Here is a 24,495-nt window from a genome sequence, read left to right as displayed (position 1 = left end):
CCATTCTGAACCGTTCTTTGACTTCTATAGTTAACTATGGAAGTGCCTTCCAATAAAACAAACAAAACAAAACCATACATTAATACTGAGTCCTCCTCTAGCTGAAATCTCACTTCCAAACTCCTCAAAAGACAAGTCTCTTCTTGATGTAGAGGCATAAAAAGATGGGGTAGATGAAGAGGGAATGGGGGAGAGGAAAATATTTGACTCAGATCTCAAGTTCAAGGATACCTCAGATTTCAGCTACTGTGAGTGATGAATTTTTCCAGGGAAGTAGGGTGAGATTTCAGCACAAATGTTGGTCCTGACTGAAATTCATGGACCCCAGTTTTAGGATATGTCTAATTTAGCTAAAGGTTGGGAAGGTAGATAAAAAACTGAGAGCCTCAAGTCTTAAAGCTGTCCAGCCATCAGTGAGCTTTTTGGAGGATCTGACCTCATGCCTTCCCTTCCTTACCTCTAATGCTTTCCTCAAATGGTGGTAACATGATTTCCCCCAAGACCACTGGGACCATCAATGTCCTGATTGCCAAACTCAATAGTCATTTCTTAGTTCCTCTCTCACTGGAACTCTGCTATGACCACGATCACTCCCACCCTTTGGACATGCCCTATTTCTTAGCTTCCTGGCATACCTCTCTCCCGATTCTCCCTGTAGATCTCTGACTGTTTCTTCTTTAATTCCTGTGTATTTCTTTTCCTTTTTCCCTGCTTTTATATTTATGTTACACAGAAGCATAATAGTAACTGTAGAGAAATCTAATAACTCTGACAGGAATTGAAATGCGTTTCTTCTCCCATTAGGTGTTGTTATCTGAAGGCAGGATGGTGCAGAATTATTGAATTGGTGCACAACAGCATTCTTTAGCACCTTTCCCTCCCAAGTAATGGAGTTAGAATCGCTACCTTAAGATCTAATTTGTCTAAATAAAGATAATTGTAGTCTCCTATAAACAAGAATGAAGGTGAAAAAAATGAAGAATGCTTGTTTCTACAATCTGTCATGAAAAAACTAAAGTAATTAAGGGTTTTTGAGGTTTGGCATGGGGTTTAAAGAGTCTGACATTGCCCATTTGAAATACCATTGGAAGTAAAGCATCAGAACACATTTCTTTCTGGCCTTTGTGGTTTTAATTAGTGGCCATCAAGAACAAATACCCCAACCCTGATCCCACTTGGATATTTGGGATATAATATTGGGAAGAGGCCAAACTAGGAGGAAACTTAGGAAGGTATTAACAGTTTTAGAATTTACAAAATGTAAGAAATGCCTTTTTTTGAGTGAAATTTGTTTCGAGACATTGCCTGATTCTCATGATATGGGGTATATTTTATGCCGATTAACTTGTCTCTGATCTCTTTCATCACAGTCTATTTACTTTTTATCCAGGCCCTAAATAAACCATGACCTCTGGGGAATATGATCCTGGTAGACAAAAAACTGGGTATTTCCTAGAGTTCTGACTTGAGGCATTTTCTGTTTTCACTTTGTCATTCCCTGAAGCTATCACAACCATCCTTACAGTTTCGAATATTACCTCAGGGCCGATGGTGCCCAGCTCCATCTCTCCAGCTCAGAGCACCCTGCCATCCTCCAGGCTCATAACCAACCACTGCTTCTTACATCTCTCTACTGGGGGCCTCAGAGATACCCCAATCTCTATAGGGCCCAAACTGAATTCATCAACCCACCTGGAAACCCAGGGGTCATCCTCCCGATTCTGGCCCCTGGGTATTTCTCCAGCCTTATCTCTCGCCTCCTTCCAGCTCTGAGGCTTGGCAGCACCAAACCACTAGAGTTCCTCCACTTAATCTCATGCTCATCCCTCTGTCTGGACTACAAATCCCCTGCCATGCCCTCAATATAACCCCCCTTTTATCTGTTTAACTCCTGAACTTTCAAAATGCAGTTCAGACACTACCTCTTCCATGAAGCTGCCCTTGGCAAAGTCTCACTATTTCCCCTGCTCAGGTACCATTAAAGAGAACCTTTTACAGGCATGTGCAGTTCTCTGTATTTCCAGTATTTACCTAAACAACACTATCAGCTCCTTGGAGACAAGGGTTTATTTTATTTCTTTTTGTATCCCTACCCTATTTATGACAGACTGGATAGAGAAGGAGCTCATTATTTATGCTAGTGAAGTTAGAAAGTAGTGGATGAGCTCCCCCTCCCCTAGGCTTTTCGGTCCCCTCTTTTGAGACAATCTCTCTGCCTTTCTGACTCTATTTAGCAATTGCATCCCAAAAAAGAACATATGGGTACAGCTTGGCATGTTCTTGGGCATGATGTGATACTGGGCTGCCCAGATTTAAGTTTCATTTTCTGTGGAGGGCACGTCGGTGATTGAAAAGAAATCATCAGTTGATCATCGGGGGTGGAAGTAATAAAAACTAGTGTAACATATAAGCTGTGTATGTGTTACTATGATGAGAGCCTTTGCAAATCTTACCCTTCTTTTAATATGTATTAAGAGCCATGAGAAGATTATATTCTTTGACTTAGTAATTTCATTGTTAAGAATCTATCTTAAAAAGATAATCAGGAGTATTGGCAGATTTGCATAAATGTATTTGACAGCACATTATTTATAATTACAAATAAGGTAGAAAGTGCTTAAATGCCAAACATTAGGGATTAAATTATGGACCTTTTATATGATAGAATATTATGTAGCCATTAAAATTAAGTTTACAAAGAGTTTTAATGGCATTAGAAGATGTAGCTGAAAAACTGCTAAGCTAAGCAAGAAAGAACAAGAAGCAAAATTGCCATGTATGATATAATCTCATTTATGAAAAATGCTGAGAAATTCTGGCATGCAATACAATATAAGGTTAGTGGCAGTTATCTCTAGGTGGTATGATTATGGGCTAATGTTATTTTTCCTTTTTCTTTATTTGCATTTTCCAAATATTCTATAATAAGCATATGTAGTATGTATAACAAGATAAAACACAAATGCTTAATAACAAAAGTAAAACTATATTTCATTATAGTACAGATAAACTCAGGATTAACTACTTACTTTCTACCTGGTAAATGATTGTATAGAAATTTATAAATATTGAGAGGCAGGTACTTTAGTAGGTGAAGCTATAATCATCATCCTAAACTAAGGATAGAATTTGAAAGTTATATAGTGAGTTAAACTTTCATAGTTACCCTGGTTATTTTCCTTTTGTCTTCCAGCTTCTACCCCTGCATCTGAATCAGCTTTAAAATGGTCCCTTCCTAAAACCTGGCAAGGGGTTGAAGAGGGTTGGGGAGGACACAACCACACTATCCCTGGCCCTGGGGATGACGTCGTGATTTTACCCAGTGAGTAAAACCACACTTGAAGTCAAATCATCACAGAAACACTGAAAAAGAACCCATCTGATGGGGAATTATCTTTTATTAATATAGTTTACAACCCAATAAGGAGTGTGGAAAGAAGTAGGCACTTAGGTCTACAAATCTCTTTTTATGGGTGAATGTAGGAGAAAAGTTTTATAGACCAGTGAAATAAAAAAAGAATGTCCAGCCTACCTTCATTAAAGGTGGAATAATTAGTCGCAATGCCAAAAGGGTTAGAATAATCCACTAACAGGATAACTTTTCTTCATGTGTCAGGGGACAGATTCACAGCCAGTTCTAATATCCTATGTTTGAAAGATGGAGGATATGGAAGGAAGCAATTTGCAAATGTCTCCTTATCTTTTGCCTTTTACTTACAGGACTGAGGGAAAATGATAAATAAGTTCTTCTATTGCCATGGTTTTTCAAAGATTCTGAGAAAGGAAAAGATTAATTAAATAGAAAAACTCTCATCTACGTATAGCTATCAGTCTATCATCTATCATTTATTCATATCTATCTGTATATCCACCTATCTGTATCAAGTTATCTCTCCACCTAATTCCATCCATCTATCTAGAACTCGAGATCTAGAAAGATGATTTTCAGGGATGCAAAGCATACAACTATACTTACAAAATTCTTTGTCCTTAAGCAAGAGTTCTTAAAACTCTCAGAAAAATTTCCCTAGCCTGAGAGAAAATGCTTTCAGTAGAAGAAATATATTTTCTCCTAAAGACCTAGTTCCACTTATGGTTTATTTTGGGTCTCTTCAAGTAATACTGAATAAAAGAAGGATCACAATGAAAAAAAAAAAAACACTTGGTCACCTGTGAGCTAAAAATAATGATAATATCAAACATTTCTTAAGAACTAACAATGTGCTGGGAATTGGTCTCCAAGTATTAACTAAATTAATCCACACAGTAACCCTGCCATGTAAATAGTATTGTCATCACCATTTTTACAGACAGAAAAACAGAGGCCCGGGGCAGTTAAATAACTTGCCCGTGGTCACTCCGTGTTTAATTTGGCAAAGTCAGGATTTCAACTCAGGTAGTCTGGCTCCAGTTCTTATTCTTTTTGCTAAAGTGCTTTCCCTCTCTAAAAGGAAAATGACTAAACTAAAAGAGAATAATTACATTGCCACTTCATTTATAGGGTGGGCAAGGCATACTGTCCACCATCTGGGTATTGATGGTGTGTCCATGTCCTGGGTGAGTCCAATGAACTAGAGAGTAAGTGTTGAAACTTGTCTTAAACAGCCTGAATCAGTGCGCTAGAAAAAAATGTGGAGGCACGGGGATTGGAAATCTAAGTTACTCCCAATCAGTCCTTCAGTATTATTGGGAGAATCACAGATGTTAAGATTTTAAATTATACAATTATTGATCATCATTTTTGTTTTCAAATGGAAAGATAGGTGAGTGAAAACAGATATGTTATATATATTAAATGAAATCATTGCTTTTTTCTTACTGCCTCTCTCCTTTTTCAAATGTCAGCAAATCACCTTATATTGGTCACCATTTTAACCCATTATTATGCACAGTTTGGGGTGATGGGCCGGAGCTGGTCTGGCTGACTTTCCCTTCTAATATTTGGGAAATGCTTACTGATATTTTACTTCTGATGGAACTTAGGGTTAATTCTACCTTCTATTTCTACTTGTGGGTTTGTCTCTCTCTGCTCTCTTGAACTTTTCCTGGTTCTCCTGGGTTCTTTCATTGTGAGTCTTTTTTGACTCAAATAAGATTGTTCATCTGATTCTGGCACAAAATAATTACTCAATAAACTTTGCTTGACTAAAGTTTACCACCTCAATGCTGCAATCCATAGTTTAATTCCAAGAATACATCTTTGGGTTTGACACATTGAAATGATAAGAATTTACAGGTCTGTGGAGCATAAGAATGTCTTATGCTTTGAAAAGATTCCACTTTGAATGATGAAACTATTTTGATAATGAGGATTGTGATGGTAGTAGCACTTATAATTTGAATGCTTGGTGTGTGACATGCTTTGTGCTAAGTGCTCTACTTAGATTTTTCCTGTTTAATTCTCATAATCACCTATGTGTGGGTCATATTATTATTTTCGCTTTTTATTTTTTCTATAACTTGCCCAAGTTTCACTCAGCACTAAATAAGGAAGCTGGGGCAGAAACTCATAGTTTGATTGGAGACACTTGACCTTTAATGGTATTTTCCTTTTAACTCACCCTCCATATTCTGATCCATCCAAATCAGGCTACACATTATACTAAATTTATATTTCTCCGCTTACTGTTGACATTGTTCCCTTCAGTTAGAATTAAAAAACAAAAACTGCTACCTATTGAGTACCTGATATGTGTCAGATATTGTACTTGAGGAATTCAATCTTCTCCCATCCTTAATTGGTTCCTAAACATATAAACACTAGAGAAACTTCCCAAAGAAGTGATGAGCCATTGTCAAAAGCATTTATTTTGATTCTTGTACCAAATGCTGCTGTAATTCAAATTAGCACTTCTTTCTATTTCAGTTTACCAAATATTTACTGAACATTCATGATGTTCAAGGCACTATACCAGATGTCCATGACCTGGGGTCCAAAAGCAAATAAGATATAGCCCTGATCTCCACAGTTAGTGATCTAGCTGGTTTAATTAAATATTTAATATGTAATAACACAGTCAATAGCTGCAATAGAAGGCAGAATGTGTTTGGAATCAATGTGTTTCAGGTCAGCAGAGAAGAGATGGCTTATGGAGAAGAAGCATTTGAAGTAGACTTTGAAAGATGAGGAAAGAATTTGTGGGGAAATTCAGGGGCACACAGGCATTTTGGGGAGATAATGATACATTAGAGTACATAGAACAGGCTGTGGACCAGGGTAAAACTGGGTTTACATTTGGATTCTGACATTTATCAATGGTGTAACACTGGTCAAATTTTAAACCTGTCTGATCCTCATCTGTAACATGAGGTCTAAATTAATATATCATAATGTTTTGAAGATTAAATGAAATCACATCAGCGCCCATGACCCCTGCCTAGATCATTGGTGGAAATGGAATTACAGATGAAAGCAGTGATTGTTAACGTATCAGCGGTTCTTTCCCTTCATTTTTCCATCTGGCTGCCCCTCTTGGCCTTTGGTATTAGTGGCACTTTGTATTTGCTTTCCAATGGCTTATTATTTAATTTTCACAATATCCTTGGAAGCTAAATAGGTAATAACTATTATTACAGTAAAAACCCATTTTTACATAATACGATTTTAATGGAACTGCTGATTTTACAAAATGAAAGTGACTGGTAAAGAAGATTTAAGTGATACTTTTGAACCTCTAATATAATTTTATGGTGTTTTGTATATTTTAATTCATTAATAAAGGAAATGTGTAGAACATTCCCATCATTATTCAAATAGAATAGCATAATTTTTCAATAAAATTCTTAGGGCAAATTGCCTATTTTCATTTTCTGGAAAATCAATTTTATGGAATGACCTCGGACCCATCCTATTCTATAAAAAGAGAACTTTACTGTACTAATAAAAAGATACTACTATCTTAAGTATGGTCGCATTTTCCTTCGAGGTGTTCTGTCATTATAGACATTGGATTTTGAAAGTGCTATAATTTTTTTCTCTGTGGTTTTATAAGGAATAAGCTGAGGTAATCATGAAGAATTTGCTCTTGTAGTTTAGTTTATGATAACTTTACTTCAAGTCAAGTGTAGCTTGACCTTCTTTGCCTTCTTTATATTGGCACAATTGGGTTAAATATATGCTAGACATCTTAAGGCATAGCAACAATACTTAAACCTACCTTACTCTGCAAATCTCAAATCTTCATAAAACATAGCTAGTCAATTGGTGAAATGATCCCACTAGCTTCTGTTCCATACTTTGTCCTGAACTGACCTGAGAGGATTTGTGTAAGATGCTTCCAGTGCTTTCTCCAAAGGAGTTCTAGCCTTGGCAAGATGATACCCTTTTTTACACAACGCAGCCTTAATGGAAGGGAAATATAATTCCAAATGATAGGATTCTGTTTTGAAGGGTGCAGATATGATATCATGTAGCCTCAAGCATGTTTTCTTTCTTTCTTTCATGGTGGAATCCACTGTTTCATTTTCTGTATTACTTTGAACTGTCCTATTTGAAGAGATGAATGAAAGAGTACTGTTTTTCTTTTTATGATATAACAATTTTCTGTTTGTTCTGATTTTCAGTACTTGGGTGCTTTAATGGCAGAGAGGCTCATCAAAGCCATGTGATTTTCAGTGATGGTAATATTTAACATATTTCCTTGTTAAGTTGCAAGCCATTAGTGTTAGTGATATATGGCAAGATGATAATAAATCAGGAAATGTATTTGGGAGAGGGGACTGTCTGAAAATGTGATTATACAAACTTTGACTTGACACTTTTCTGAGCTTATATCTAATTTAGAATGAGATATATATCAATAGAGGTTTGGGTCTGCAACACCAATTAGAAACCAAATATTAAACACCTTGTAGTTGTCTCTAAGCTCAACTAGTTCTCAAAATTTTAATAAGGTACCATTTGGATGAGTCAGGAAAGTCCTGTAGACAACCACTCCACTTGTTCTGGGTTACTAGTAAGTCAGGACAGTGGGAACCTGGGGCTTGAGTTTCTAGGGTCCTTTTCATAATGTCTAGGATCAGAATGGTGACAGTGTTCTGGAAATCTATCACTACCTAGCAAGCCACCCAGAAACTTAATGGCTTAATGGTTTAATGGCTTAATATATCTATTTTATTTTGCTCATTATTGTGTAGGGAAGGTCTACGCCACACAGGTTTTGTTCGGGGTCTATCACGCATTGCAGTTAGATGGTAGCTGAGCTCAATTTGTCTACACAGTCCAAGATGGCTTGTTCACAAGGTTGGATGTTGATATTGGTTGTTGGCTAGGAGTTCAACCAGGGCAGTCAGCTAGTGGCCTCAATTCCTCTCCACATAGGTTTCTCTGTTGGAGCTGCTTGTGCTTTCTCACAGCATGGCATCTGGATTCTAAGAAAGAGCATTCTAAGAGTAAGTGGCCCAAAAATGAGCAGTCCAAGAGGTCTGGTAAGAGCCACATGCCTTCTGAGTTAGTCTTAGCAGTCCCAGAATATCATGACCATCTCATTCTAGTGTTCGAGCAAGCCACCAAGGTCAGCCCAGAATCGGAAGAGGGGAACCAGGCTCCACCTCTCAGTGGGAGGAGCGGCAAGGAATTTGCAGCTGCCTATAATCTACTGTTGTTTATGTGTGTGTGTGTGTGTGTGTGTGTGTGTGCGCATGTGTGTAATTAGGAACAGATGTTCCTGACTTAATTCAAGAGATTTGAGTGTTATAGGGCCTGCTAAATTTGTGCTGTCTTCCCTCTCTGGGCAAACTTTATTTAGCTTCTGATGGCTTACATAAGACAGAAACTGTAGAATACCAGGAAATAGACTAGTTAAAGGATTTTAGTTGCTTTATTCTTTACTACCATTAATAATTGGTCTTATCGTGCTGCCTCTGCTCTGCCTAAAGGTGAGATTCTTCTACCCTTTAAGCAGTAATTGGGCCCCTGATCTGGGATTTCTCCCTTCAGGGTGGGGTAAATGACAGTGTTTGGGCTACAACCTGTGGCCACATCTTTACATGTATGATCAGGACCAGAAACCTCTTCCTGGGAAGGAGGATGTGACAAGATGAGGGGAGAGATGGAGGATAAATATTTTAAGTATTTTGTTTTTTCCATTACAGAAATTAAAGGTCCAGAGGGATGACAGTCAAAATTTTCTTTATTCTTCTTAAAAACATGGAAAAGATTAATCTTTATGCTTTTATAGAGAACAGGTGAATATGATTTTTAAAGAGGTATTTTTGACACAGACACTTTGATCAGTGTTATTATCAAATAGAAATAAACAAAAATATGATCTGAAACAGGATCTTTAGAACCTGTTTAATTCTCCTTCCTTTCAGGCAGTTTCTTAGAGGAGCCCATAGACCTCAGGAAACTTGCTTAATGGGAAATGGCCGTAAGGCTTTCTCCTTCCCACAAGAAAGGAAAATCAGGATCTCAGGCTCCATGGGGCAGATTTTCCCAGGGACCTCCCAAACAACTTATTTTTAAAATATTGAATATAAGTTCTTTTTTTAAGTATGTAAAATCATTAAAATACACTATTTAAGGGAATCTCACTGCAAAAATCTTTGCAATATGGAGTCCTTTAATGAATCTAGTTATTTGTTAGTTTTGTTTTGAAAAATCTTTACATAGATTTGCTTATATTCAGTCCATATTAATATGTGAATAAAATATAAATACAAAGAATAAGTGTGCTGGTGGGGAATGTAGTGGCTCTCTAATCCATCTAAAATGAGCTAAGAGAAATGCAGGTTTTATAAATTATAAAATGCTATGAAATATGTTATTGTTGCTTAAACTAATATGTTGTTTTGTCTCAAGGGTCAGAGTAGAACTTCAGTCTTCTCAACTCCAGTCCAGTTTTGCAAATGGCCTCCTAAAATTTAAAAGAAGGAATACTGTTTTATTTGTTGTGTTTCGTATTTGTGCTCCTAAAATATAATTGCATTGGTAAGACACAACACCTGGTGACTAGAAAGTTCCTTCTACTTATTTTTTCTTTTAAAGATTTATTTATTTAATCCCCCCCCCCCCCCACCTCCCCTGGTTGTCTGTTGTCTGTGTCTATTTGCTGCGTCTTGTTTCTTTGTCCACTTCTGTTGTCATCAGCGGCACGGGAAGTGTGGGCGGTGCCATTCCTGGGCAGGCTGCACTTTTTTCATGCTGGGCGTCTCTCCTTACGGGTATACTCCTTGCGCGTGGGGCTCCCCCACGCGGGGCACACCCCTGCGTGGCGTGGCACTCCTTGCGCGCATCAGCACTGCGCATGGGCCAGCTCCACACAGGTCAAGGAGGCCCGGGTTTGAACCGCGGACCTCCCATGTGGTAGACGGACGCCCTAACCACTGGGCCAAGTCCAGTTCCTTCTATTTATAAGAATCACAATTCAAATGTCTTCTTCCTAATGAATAGCAGTAGTGCTCTAACTTCTGGACTATGGCTTAGCACAGAGTCTGCTTGCCAGAGGCAGAAAACTGGGAGTTGGAACTTTTCTTTAAAAGTATTTTTGTAACTAGGTACATTTTCCTATAAAAATGAAATCTCAATGAAAATAACAGCAGAGATTTGTATTTATGCAAGTGAGGAAAGGAACATAATAAAAAAATATTTTAAGAGATTGGTACCCTATCCTTAATCTCAATTTGTTTATTCCTGCTTGGCTCAATCACAGTGTTTGTTTCTGGGCTAATTAGAACTCACTTAGAATCTTCTCCTGGGATCCAAAGTCATGTAGGCCCTGATACTCTTTATGGCTTGCTAACTTGCTGGAACTAATTGAAGTTTTACTCTAATCAAGTGTTTTTTCAAATGCTTTCAAGTCCTCACTTACCTGAATAACACATTGTCATAGTCTATTGCTATTAGTATCATGGTAATTTTCTACTTTCACAGGGTGCACAGATCATATAATAATTTTGGGAATGGTTATTGGCAGGAGTATAGTAGATGAGACACAGGGTTTATTTCGATAGTAACCCTACCTAGAAAATCACCAATTTTAAAATTTTATCTCCTGTTATCTCAAATTCCCAAAAGGTATGAGCCTAGTGGAGCACCTGCATTTTAGTATGGAAGGAGAAAAATAGGTATCTGGGTAAGATACGCATGATGCTTTTCTTCAGTCAGAATAGGTGTGATTTTTTTTTTTTTTTTTTTGGCTATTGTAGATACCTTTTTGTCTCCTGTATACTCTCTACATTCTTCCTTCTATCTCCTATACTTATAAAACTAGTTCTTAAAGGATCCATACAATCCTCTCTTGAGGACTTTCAAGTATATATTGGACCCAGTAATACAAATAAAAAGCTTCCTAGTAAAAATAAATGCAATTGTGGTTACTATGGAAAAATATGAAAGATATCATAAACTTGATAGGAAAACAGAATTGGTAGGTCTTGGCAAATTACTCATTATGAAGGTTGAAAGAGAATGAGACTGAAAATATGCTTCAAGACTTTTGAGCCTGAGTGAATGGTGAGAGGTGCCATTAATAGAAACTGAGGATGCAGGGGAAGGAGTAGGTTTATAGGGAGAAAGTTAATTCCATTATAGATATACTAGATTTCAAGTTAAGGTGTCTAGATGGTAACTGGAAATGTGGACAAAGGGTTTTGAGAGGGAAGCCATGAATGGATTTACATTTGGGAATCAGCAGAATTGTCTAAAGAAGACTTAGGAATTGAGCTAGGGGTAGCATCAACATGTGAGCCACTGCAGAGAGATATAAGAAGGGGTATGTGATAATTAAATTCATGTGTCAACTTGGGTAGGCTATGGCATCCAACTGTTTGGTTAAACACTGGCCTATTTTTTACTGTAAAGGTATTTTGCAGATGGGATTTGCATACATAATCAGCTGATTGCATCTTCAACCAGTTGATTGCATCTACAATCAATAAAGGACATTGCTCTCAGCAATGTGGGTAATCTCATCCAATCAGTTGGAAGTCTTAAAAGATTTACTGTACGGTCTTAAAAGGTACAACTGAGAGTTTCAGGGGTCAAAAGAAGAATTTCTGCCTCAAAGTCAACATTGGCTCTTTTTTTTTTTAGATTTATTTTATTTATTACTCTCCCCTTCCCCCGTTGTCTGCTGTGTCCATTCACTGTGTGTTCTTCTGAGTCCACTTGCATTATCCTGTGGCACTGGGAAACTGTGTCTCTTTTTTTGTTGCATCATCTTGCTGCGTCAGCTATCCGTGTGTGTGGCGCCACTCCTGGGCCAACTGTGTTTTTTTGACATGGGTCAGCTTTCCCTGAGGGGCATACTCCTTGTGCATGGTAGACCCCTACATGGGGGTGCCCCTGCATGGCATGGCACTCCTTATGCATGGCAGCAGCACTGCATGTGGGCCAGCTCACCACCCAGGTCAGGAGGCCCTGGGGATTGAACCCTGGACCCTCCATATTGTAGATGGATGCTCTATCAGTTGAGTCATGTCTGCTTCCCAACATTGGCTCTTGATAGAATTTCTAGCCACCCAGCTTCCCTGGAGAATTTGGACTAAGGACTGGAACATCATCTTTATTGGAGTTTCCAGCTTGTGGCCTGTCCTCTGGAGTTTGGGCTTGCCAGCCTCCATGGTCATGTGAGCAAATTCCTTATAGTAAATCCCTTCCTAAATATGTATTTCCCATCTCCTGCTACATTGAGTGTGCAAATATGAATATATGAGTGTTCTGTTGGCTCTGTTTCTCTGAAGAATTCTAATACAGGATAGAAGACAATACCTTGGAGGAAAATCTATTTTAAGGGGTAAGAAGGCAAACCGAAGAAGGAGCAATCAGGAAAGCAGGAGAACTAGGATAAAGGAAGCCAAACAAAGAGCAAATGCCAAGATGGTTAAAGTGGTCAACAGGGTAAATGCTCCAAGGAGGACAAGGAGGACAGTAATTTAGAAATTTCCTGAGAATAAACTATATACTTTCTGGAGGCTCCTACAAATAAAATGCAAAATCTAAGCCACTATCACTTTCTTGCCTTAGAATTTCATACATTTGGATTGGATCTTTATGATAACTCTCGTAGAGATTAGTCTTTTCAAGGATCCCCATACCCTTTTAAAAATGAAGAGCAATTACTCTTTGGACAGCAGCACTTCTACAGTGGCAGCCAGGCCTGATTGCTTTCCAGTTAGAAGGCTACCAAGTGTACTAAATGAATAGGCTCATGTTAGAGGTTCAGCCCAACAGAAATGATTGATTTGCACAGCTCAATCAGTTCAACTGGGAAAACAAAATAGGTTATATCCTATAAGATATCACTGTCACTTCTTAAAGGGGTACAATATTACAAAAGTATAAAACAGCACAGTAAATATATATATATATATATATATATATATATATATATATATATAAATTTAGGGGTTTGTATATATATATGCATAACTTGTACAGTGATTTTAATTCTGGAGGTAAGAATTAAGTTCACATTATTTTAAACAGCCAGCATTAGTCCGTCAGAACACACTGACTAAATCCTTTCAAATTTGGAGTATTGAGAGTTGCATTCGGAGGGTTTGTTATTTCTCTTTGGATGTTGATATCAGGAATAAAACTCTTTAAAATCATTAGTAAATGGAGTGACCACTTGCCTGGTTTGACCAAGGCTGAGGGGTTTCTTGGGCTGCAGGGCTTTCAGAACAATAACTAGAAAAGTCCCAGGCTAGCCAGGGCCTTTAGCGTTCCAACCACATCCATATTCTAGGATCTGCACCACAACAACTTTGCTGAAAATTAATGAAACTTTTCCTTGACTCAGATGCATAAACTTATCCTTTACCTAGTTTTTCCTCCCAAGAAATCTGTCTTATGGAATTAATATTCTTTGAGGAGACACAGGCATTTCTTACAAGAAAAGGGGACCTGAGTGAATGCATGTGTTTTGCCTTCCTGGTTGGGTTTGGGGAAGTTGGAGCCAATAGGGAACAGCTGCCCAAAGGGGCCCTCAATGCAGAGCAGGGATTTTTTCACTTGTTCTAATTGAATTACTTCTTTTTCTCTTTACTTTTTGGTCTGTTTTCCATGCAGATATTTTTGGAATGTAGAATTAAATAATTCATGATTTCCCATTTATTGGTTGAGGTACAGTTGCCACTTCTTGAGTTGATTGTACTCCCTTGAGGGGAGATTTTGGAATCTCCTCATGTGCAGAGCTTTAAAGGTAAGACGTTTGTCCAAGTGACAAGGCCAGTCTAGGTACAGATGGGCCGACAGGGCTAGAAACAACATAGGAGGCTCACTGTTGACCTAGGGGTATCACACTTCACACGGCCCAGTATTTCTTAACTTTTTATGTGCTCTTGGTCCATCTAGTAAGCCTGGATCCATTCTTAGAATAATGTTTTTAATGTATAAAATAAAATAACATCATTACAGAAGAAGCTAGTTGTAGTGATACAGCTGTCAAAATATTAAAAATCAAATTTATGATATAGTAATTAATATATATGGTTCTCTATAAGAACATCAAATAATAATGTCTAATGGTCTAATAATGTTTAATGGTCTAATAACTACCAAAGTAGTTGTGGTGGATATTCCCCCAAAAGATGATGGTCATAAATTCCTTCCCTCCCTGTAAGTACTGCTGCTCCTCCCATGGAGAGGTGGGGTATCACTCCCCTTTCCTTGAATCTGGTCTGTCTTAGTGGCTTGCTTCACCATAGTAGAAGTGCTATTCTGGGACTACATCACAAGAAAGCTTGCCTAAGAAGACCTGTCTGCTGGGGTATCTCCCTTGCTATTGAGACGTTCCCTCTGGGAGCACAGCCCTCAGGCTATGGGAATCCCAAATCAGGTGGAGAGATCACATATGGGCACACTGGTCAGCAGCCCCAGGTAAGCTCCAGGTAGTAGGCAACATCAATTTCCTGTCATGCAAATGATCCAGCTTGGCTATCCAGGCCAACTGAGCCCAGTACTAGGTCTTGCTGACTATTCTGAGATTTTCCCTCCTTAATTTGAGAACACATTAAATACCTCCCATTTTATTGTTAGGTTGGCATTACTCAGAATTTCTTATTTGTATCTTAAATAATGCTTCCTTAAGAGGAGCATTCTGACATTTAGTTCATTAGGATTAAAATTGGGAATAGATGAGTTAATGGTCCACGTGCTACTCAAGAGAGCTAAAAAGAAATCAAAGCCCTTCTTTCAAGTGAGTATTCTCTTCTTCACTATCGATTTACATTCATTCCTTCACTGACATTTGCACAATGTGCTTTATATTAAAGCTGAGTTCAGAAATCATGCTTTTATTTAGTAACTATTTATTGGGCATATCATTTACTGTGTGCCAGATACTTTGCCTCAGGTTGGGGATAAATTGGTGAGCAAAACAACTCCAATACCTTCTCATTTGGAATTTACTGCCTAGTGGGGTAAACAGAAATGTAATCACACATTTACTTATATTCTAATAAAACTAAAACGCATGCTGCAGGAATATTCAGAGAGTAATCATAACATATACCATGGGGCCTGGTCTGGAATGGAAGGGCTCCAGTTCATTAAATGGTAGTGTAAGACTAAAACAACTATTTAGATATTATTACTATGAATAAATTTAGCCAGCATTTCTCATAGTGTTCCATATGCAACTAGCTCTTATAAGTATCATATGAAAGAAAGACAAAGTTAAATAAGTTTGGGAAACAGTGGCTAAGTGCAGATATACAGATTTCTTTGCATCTGGCATTTTCCAAGCTTTTTATATGGTAATATGGATTATATAACCTCCACAGGGGAAGTTGGAGTTGGAGAGGTGTGTATTTGGTTCTTAATATGTGTGACCATGTAACTCTTCGTTCATAGAGCATTCATGATGCTGGGATTTCAGGGAAACACCTAATCTGATGTAATACAGCCACTCCATGAGGTTAGGTAGCTAGTTGTATTAGGTAAGATTAGGTCTTCTGTGAGTAATAAAGAACTGAAATATATAAATTTCTTTCTTTCTTACATAAAAGAAGTCTGTTTCAAAGTGTTAGGGACTTGGATGCCACTGTTTGGTGCTTCCATACTCAAAGTCACCGTATTGCCCAATATGTCTGTTGGCACTCCAGCCATTGCAACCTCTTTCCAGACAGCAGGAAGGACAAAGTAGCAAAGAAAAATCTGCCTACTTATTTTATCTTACTGCTGGCTGGATGACAATAAGTTCAGGTAAAATTTGGAATCCTTATTTTTAAGGAAGGAGAGAATGAATATGTCATACTCAACAAGTGGTTTCTTTTTTTTTTTAAGATTTATTTATTTATTTCTCTCCCCTTCCCCAACCCCCACCCCAGTTGTCTGTTCTCTGTATCTATTTGCTGCATCTTCTTTGTCTGCTTCTGTTGTTGTCAGCGGCATGGGAATCTGTGTTTCTTTTTGTTGTGTCATCTTGTTGAGTCACCTCTCCGTGTGTGTGGGGCCATTCCTGGGCAGGCTGCACTTTCTTTCGCACTGGGCGACTCTCCTTATGGGATGCACCCCTTGCGCGTGGGGCTCCCCTATGTGGGGGACACCCCTGTGTGGCACAGAACTCCTTGTGCACATCAGCACTGCTCATGGGCCAGCTACACACGGGTCAAGGAGGCCCGGGGTTTGAACCGTGGACCTCCCATGTGGTAGATGGACGCCCTAACCACTGGGCCAAGTCCGCTGCCAACTAGTGGTTTCTGACACACTGACCCCCATTTCATAGCTGAGGAAAATGGGTCCAAAGAGGACCAAGAAAGAGATTAAAGATCATAGAGATGGCACAGATTCAAGTCTCAGTCTCCCAGCTTTTCTCTCTGGTTTTTCATGCTACGTCTCTTTAAACATGCAGGAGAGATTTAAACAGAGCCTTTCAAGGGTTGTGATTTAGACAGTAATGGTGATATGCTCAGATAATACCACCATAAAGTATATTTTTCCCAAATCTGGAAATCACTGGCATTTGATGAATGAAAAATTACAAGTGGTGGCTGCCTTTTTCCCTGGATGTATGGCATGACCATGATTCTGTTCATCAAGCTGCCATGCACTCCCGAGCCGACCCTGTACCTAATGGCTTGTCCTCGGCGTTCTTCATTTACGACATCAGTGATGCTCTGCAGACCTCGCTTCAGTCTGGAGCCATCTGTTTGCCTCTCTTTATTTACATGGTAATGTCACCTGATGGCACTTCAGTGTCTGGATAAAAAGCATTGATCTTACCTAGATTGAGCTATGTTTTTGTCTGTTTGGTGTAATGACAGCAGGCTAACCCCAGTGGCTGTGTTTCTCAAGCATCGTACTGTGCAAGGGAGACTGCCTGCATAGCCCATGGAGGAGGGCTGAGCAGAAGTGGTGAGCATCCTGCACCGTGCCAGCCAGGCCCTGCCGGGCTCTGCTCAGCAGTGCAATGGCAGGCACCACGCTGCCGTCTTCAAGCATGTCATTGGCTCTTACAGGGGACTTTGGCATCTTTGTGTTTCCAGTGTCTGGTATAGTTCCAGAACACTTGAGTGACTGAATGAGTGAATGAATGCATGCTGATTAAATCCCTCTCATCTATTCATATTGATGTCATAATTGATGGACTTGTGATGGATCGGCAATAATGATTGTTGAGGGCACAGTGAGGGTGGAAGCCTTGGGGGGTGGATTCTCTGGGGACGAGGCTAAGAGGTTGGCTGGAGTCCTGATCTCTCTCTCTCTCTCCTCCCCATTGTTCAGTAGACAGGAAGTCACTTGTGGAAGTGTTCTACATTGGAGGCAGGCACTCACCACTGAGCTACACCTGCTCCCAGGAAGTGCTTTCTTCTTGAGAGAGGTAGGAGGATGAGTGTCTAGAGCAGAGTCTCCTCCCACAGATGCAGGTTTTTGGTAGTTCTAGTCCTCCCCAGAGTGGTGATTTTCTTGACCAAACCCACACATGTGAAAGGGAAGAGGGCAGGACCCTCTGATGGCTTGATCTTACGGACAGGATTTAAGCTTAGCCTTGTTACCTCTGGCAAGGAAGTGGAGACACATATTTCTGAGGTAGACTGGTTCCCAAATTGCTGACTCCTAAATCCTCATGAGGGAAAACTGGAAAATTAGCCCATGAGAAAACCAATCTGTCTCTGAGACTCCAGGGTTCTGGTAACATGGGACAAAAGTTCTGGAGCAGAGGTTGTTGTGGAAGCCCATGACACCCCATGACACCCCTCCCAGCTTGGAGGACACTCAATCTCCATCCCTCTGACTCCACTCCTGGCTGTGTTTCTTATACATACGGGGAGCGCGGGTCAAGAGTTTCATCATAATCTGTGTTATCTGTCACCCCCACATTGACCCTAAGGGAGCTCAGGGAAGGGGGTTCTCCTCCATCTCGCCATGGTCAGTTGCCTCGGTCACTTAACAGCCACAAACAAGTGGTCAGTGCACCTGGGGAGACATCATCATCATCCTTGGTTAGGGTCCTTCTTTCTGTTTCTCTTGATTCAGTTTGTTTGGCTCAATGGCCTCTACATTCATACACACAGTGGAAGGGAGGTGGGTTTAGGCATTTGTTCTCCATCTGCTACAGTGGCTTCCACAGTGGAGTGTGAAAGATGATCCATCGAGGTGCAGATAGAAACTATTAGAATGCTCATTTATTTTTATCATCTACTTTGAAAATTTTCTCTGTGTATATAGATTTTATGATGTACCTAGTACTTGGTATATTAGTATTGTGGTGCCTGTATGTAATTTATAAATTCATAATAAGTTTATAAATAAGTAATATTGGGAACACATGATAAAAAATACACTATTCTAGAGAAGGTAGACTGGGTATTTATTTGCACTGTAGTACCACATGAGTGTTTATTAATTATATTGAGCACTTGAAAGGCATTTCCTAATGAAAGAGGTGCTTTATATGTTACAAATAACTATATATGTATAGGATTTTATAAAAAATTTAAAAATTAAGTGGCAAAATAGAAAATTAGAAATTTGACATCAGAAACCAGAGCTCAGACAAGGGTATCAATTAAATAGAAGTTGGGTTTCCATGTATTTTATTTTAAAAAACAGGCTAACCCTTGTGGAAATCTGGAAAACCTAATCGCCAAAAGCAGCACGTTTTAATTTTCCTAAGGATTTGGTATATTGGTGTTGCATAATATTTTAGGAGCTTCCCAAAGCTTTCAGGGTAAATTTCAAACTCATTTGTCTGAAATGACATCAAAGCCCTTTTGATCTGGCCTGGTGGTCCGCTGCTCCTCCTTATGTATCATTGCTCCTCTACTTGCAGCTCTAGAAGGAACCATCTACGCCTCTCCCTGAAACTTTCCCTTCCTTCTCTTCCTTATTCTACTTACCCCTCTGCCCCATCAACTACTTTTTGTCCTTTAACACTCAACTTAGTATCACTTCTTCCAGAAAGTGTCCCTGATTCCCCATTAGATATAACTATCCTTCCTCTGCGTTTCTACAACACTGTGGGCATATTTCTATTATATACTCTTATCACATATTCTGTGATTATTTTCACTTTTCTGTCACCCTAAGGATGGAGACCATATCTTATGTGATTTTTGATATCTCTAATGCAAACCCCCTGACTTGGCCCACTATGCTTACTCAATGAGTGCTTGAGTGAATCACTGAGAGTGTGAGATGCTGCTACTGACCTGTCAGTCCTTATTAAAGTTTTTCTAGGGATTTTGGAAGCTGAGGTGGGGAGGTGTCACTGCCACACTGAGAATCTTGGAAAACAAGGTAGGGATCCATCCCTAAGAATCTAAGCAACTGATTTGGGAGGGGGCTGATCCAGTTGCTGGGTTTGGGAGAACTCGACACCAGCATTTATTTAGCATCCCCGGGCCAGAAACTTCCTCCTTATGAGATGTGCTTCTGGCAAGTAAGAAGATGTTCTCTGCAAGAGGAAGTGGGCTCGTTCCTTTTCTTAATGGAGTTCTCTGAACTCTAGTGTTCCCAGTAGGTGCCTCTCATTTTGCTTCTCCCCTGGTGAGCTGGTGGCCCTTCATTCAAGATCTGACTCAACACAGCTTGCCCCCCTCCCCTCTCTTTCCCCCTTCCACCTGAGCAGATGATGGGCCTCCTGTGGCTTAGCACCTGAGGAACCATGGGCCTGGTGTGGCTTGCCAGTAAGGCTTTTAGAGCTCTCTGGGGATTTACTGCCTTCCCAGCCTGCAGGCCTCCTGCGGCTTAGCATCTAGCCACTTGCCACACCTCCTGTGGTTTTTAGCATGTGAGCAGCTTGCCGGATCTTCTGTTTGCTGTGAAATAGTTTCAGAGGTTACCTTTTCTCATTTGCATAGTGTGGATGCACCTGTTTTTGTTTGTTTTCTTTTCAGGTGAAACTAGAAAGAATGGATATGCAAAAATGTTGATGCCTGCTTAGAGCTATGCTGTTGGCCACTACAAAAGGGCCCAAGTTTTGTTGTTGGGAAAAGAGTTAAAGCCAATCGTAGCATCAGTGAGGAAATTACTTGTGGGAGGGAATTGGAGTGGTGCCATCAGTCTTTCAGGCTTTTAGAATATGCACCTGATGTGTATTTAATGATATCTTGGGAGTCTGAATGAATTAAAATGGCTTCTGACATGTCTTAAATTATTTTAGTCATCTGCAAGTGCCATTCTAGGGAAGGCTTTAGGCAGAGCAAGCTGCAGTCTGGGTAGTTCAAATGTGATGGGAAGGGAAATAGTTAAAGGGTTTTAAACTGCTAAATAGGGCTTTAAACTTTTTTTCTGGAAAAGCAGCAATTTGCATGGAAATCACAGCTTTTATAAATTAAGTATGGTTATGAGTCTCTTCCCCAAAGCTGTATAAGAAATGGAGACTTTTTTCCCCCCAAGGAAAAAGGAAAATCAGGACCAAAGCCACTTATAGTTTGGTCCTAAGGATTTCCATGTAACAAAGAGAGAGGAGGGAGAGACCAGTTGGTTTGCAGAAGATAGATTTTCTTGATAACATGCTGTTCAGCACACCAGCCTTAGACCAACCCTTTCCTTGAGAAGAAAACTTTAACCAAGATTTTTATAAACTCTTCCCTTCCCCATCCCCATTCCACCCTCACCCATCACAGGCAAACCCAAATCACATTGCACTATTAAGGACCCATGCCAGAATTTGTCAGAGCCAAGTACTGCACTTGCCTTTGCAAGATCTCAGATTACTTGTATGTTAATCATCAGAGGAAATGAGTTAAAATCGGAAGGCCATAAAGCACTATAGGCAAAACATGATGTGGAAATAGCAGAGGTATTAGAATTTAATTTTTTGAGCCAACAAAAGGAATGAATTATTATGTAAATACCAGGCCATTGAAGAATATGGCCTATTGAGGAGATGCCAGATCCCTCATTTATTTTATTTTTTTAAAGTTTTTTTTTTAAATTACTTTCTCTCTCCATCCCCCGCCCCATTGTCTGCTCTCTGTGTCCATTTGCTGTGTGTTCTTCTGTGTCCGCTTGCACTCTTGTCAGTGGCACCAGGAATCTGTATCTCTTTTTGTTGCGTCATCTTGCTACATCAGCTCTCTGTGTGTGCAGTACCACTCCTGGGCAGGCTGTGCCTTTTTTTTCACACCGGGTGGTTCTCCATGCAGGGTGCATTCCTTGCATGTGGGGCTCCCCTATGTGGGGGACACCCCTGAGTGGCACAGCACTCCTTGCACACATCAGCACTGTGCGTGGGCCAGCTCACCACACAGGTCAGGAGGCCCTGGGTTTAAACCCTGGACCTCGCATATGGTAGGCAGATGCTCTATCAGTTGAGCCACATCTGCTTCCCACAAATCCCTTATTTAATGACAGCATGGTGATAAAAATAGTCCTACTACCTGTTAATATACCTGTCATGGTAATAAGCATGAGCCAGTGTGGGTCTCTTCCCTTTTGCTGAGTCTGATATAAATGCAGACGCAGAGTGACACAGACACAGACACAGATAAAGGAGCCGCCATATTTGAATCGGCCATGCAAGAGGAAGGACAACAGTTTTGCTCACAGCTGAGCTGCAAGGAGAGAAGCCCCCAGAGAGGCTCAAAGACTTGAGGTCCAGGGAGAGACAAATCATATGCCTGATAGCTTGCAGCTGAACTCAGGAAGAATGTGGAGCAGCTGAGAATGATAGATGCCCAGAAAGAATCAAGCCTTATGCCTTGTTGCCCTCAGCTGAGCTCAAACATTGGCAGAGATCAGGGGCTATCTTGCTTCACCATGTGGCAGCTATCTTTGGTGAGAAAGCAGCTCTTATGGTGCCTTGAGTTGGACTTTTTACAGCCTTGGAAATGTAAGATTTTACCCCCAATAAATCCCCTTTCTAAAAACCAACCCTTTTCTGGTACTTTACATTGGCAGCTCTTTGCCAAACTAAAACAACAAACAATACAACAGGAAACGTATTTAAACTTTATTGTACAAATGGATGCATTTGTCTAGGAATCAACCGATTCCCAAAGTAGAGTCTGTAGCCTACCTAATTCCCAAAATCACCTAGGGTCGTTTTTTAAAAAATGCAAGACATAGCTTCAAAGAACAGATAATAACCATGTTGTAAAAGCTTTTAGAGTCCAGAAAAAGGTGGAAAACTTCCCAATTCATTTTTAAGACTACAGAGTTGATTCTAAACTAGACAAAGATTACACAAATGAAAATTAGAGGTTAATCTTATTGACATGAAGGGAAGTCTTAGCAAATCAAATGTACCTATGCTTTGGAAAAAATATAAATAATGGTTAAGATTTAATCCTAGGAATGCAAAGAAGATTCCAGTTTCAAAAAATCTATTATAATTCACAAAAGAAGAATAACAGTGTATGGTCATTTTAATAGAGGTTAGTTCTTGGTCCTGGCAAAATTAGATTTATCTCTCTACTCTCCACAGACTGCACTTTGACTCTCTTTTATAATAATGTGGCAAAACTTTCAGATAGCCATGTGGGTACATGATAGAAGTTTTAGCGAGTTAAGTGTGAGCAGGAAGAGAGAACTAAATTTCTAGGCAGTAGAACTAAGAGAAGAATGGGATGGGTGGTTGAGGAAGGAAGAGATGAATTGAAAAAAGAAATCATGGGTCCATAATGATATCTAATCACAAGTCTCTCAGCATATTTGGGACAGTGAGGGACAAATCTCTCCCTGTTGTTTTTATAGATAAATTTAAAGCAAAGAAAAGGAAATCTAAGTAGATTTTTGGTTATTTATTTAATTAGAGAAGTTGTTATAGAAAAGTCATGTAAAAAATACAACATTCCCATATACCCCACAATTGTTGACATTTAGCAATAGTGTGGTAACCTTGCTAGAATTGATGAAATAATATTAAAATCGTACTATTAACTATAGCCCATTGTTTATATTAGGTGCATTTTCCCATATAGTACCCTATTTTTAACACCTTGTATTAGTGTCATGCATTTGTAATAATTTATGAAAGAACGTTCTTATATTGGTACTATTAACCTTATTCCATTGTCTTCAACAGGGTTCACTGTGTCATACAGTCCCATATTTTCTCTGCTAACTTTCATCTAGTAACATATATGACCTACAACTCCCCTTTTCAACCACATTCACATACATAATTCAGTGCTGTTCATTATATTCACAATAATGTGCTCTAATAATGAGCAAGCTGAGGATAACATTAAGAAAAAATTCCATTTACAATACCAACTAAAAGAATCAAATGTCTAGGAATAAATTTACCCAAAGATGTAAATGACTTGTACACAGAAAACTACAAAGCATTGTTAAAAGAAATCAAAGAAGGGAAGCGCCTGTGGCTCAATCAATTGGGCTCCCATCTACCATATGGGAGGCTTTGGGTTCACATCCCTGGACTCTCTGTGAAGGCAGGCTTGCCTGCGCGTGCAGAGAGTCACTGGCCAGCAAGAACTGTGGAGAGCCAACTCAGCAATGTGATGCAACAAAAAGGGAGACAAGTGAAAAACACAGAAGAGCGTGCAGTGAATGGATACAGAGAGCAGACAACAAGCAAGCCACAAGGGAAGGAGAGAGGTAAATTTAAGAAAAGAAAAGGAAAGAAATCAAGGAAGACCTAAATAAATAGAAGGACATTCTGTGTTCATGAATTGGAAGATTTAAAATGTTAAGATGTAAATTCTATCCAGAATGATTTACAGATTCAATGTAATCCCAATAAAAAATTCCAACAGCCTACTTTGGATAAATAAAAAAGCCAATTATCAAATTTATTTAGAAGTGTTGGGGCCCCAAATAACCAAAAACATCTTGCAAAGGAAGAATAAAATTGGAGGACATACCCTTCCTGAGTTTAACACATATTATAAAACTATAGTAGTCATTATTAGTGATTTTTGCATGTTGATTTTGTACCTTACCTCTTGCTGAATTCGTGTATTAGCTCTACAAGCTTTGTTGTTGATTTTTTTTGGACTTTATATAGGATCATGTTACCTGCAAATAGTGACTTTATATAGGATCATGTTACCTGCAAATAGTGAAAGTTTTACTTCTTCCCTTCCAATTTAGATGTCTTTTATTTCTTTTTCTTGCCTAAATACTCTAGCTAGAAC

At 39.3% G+C, this 24,495-nt stretch overlaps 1 protein-coding gene across 9 annotated transcripts in view; it reads left to right on the top strand.

The window, feature by feature from the left end:
- The window catches only part of PKHD1 (PKHD1 ciliary IPT domain containing fibrocystin/polyductin), a 568,785-nt gene that overhangs the window by 303,754 nt on the left and 240,536 nt on the right, over positions 1 to 24,495 (top strand). For all 9 annotated transcript variants that reach the window (XM_058306868.2, XM_071218516.1, XM_071218517.1 and 6 more), the window contains one exon: positions 3,194 to 3,322. In XM_058306868.2, coding sequence (XP_058162851.1) covers positions 3,194 to 3,322 — 129 coding nt within the window. The remainder of the gene's footprint in view (positions 1 to 3,193; positions 3,323 to 24,495) is intronic.

This window comes from Dasypus novemcinctus, chromosome 11 (genome assembly GCF_030445035.2).
Source record: "Dasypus novemcinctus isolate mDasNov1 chromosome 11, mDasNov1.1.hap2, whole genome shotgun sequence".
Lineage (NCBI taxonomy): Eukaryota > Metazoa > Chordata > Mammalia > Cingulata > Dasypodidae > Dasypus > Dasypus novemcinctus.
The sequence above is the reverse complement of the archived record's forward strand: the minus strand, read 5'-3'. Positions and strand labels throughout refer to the sequence as shown.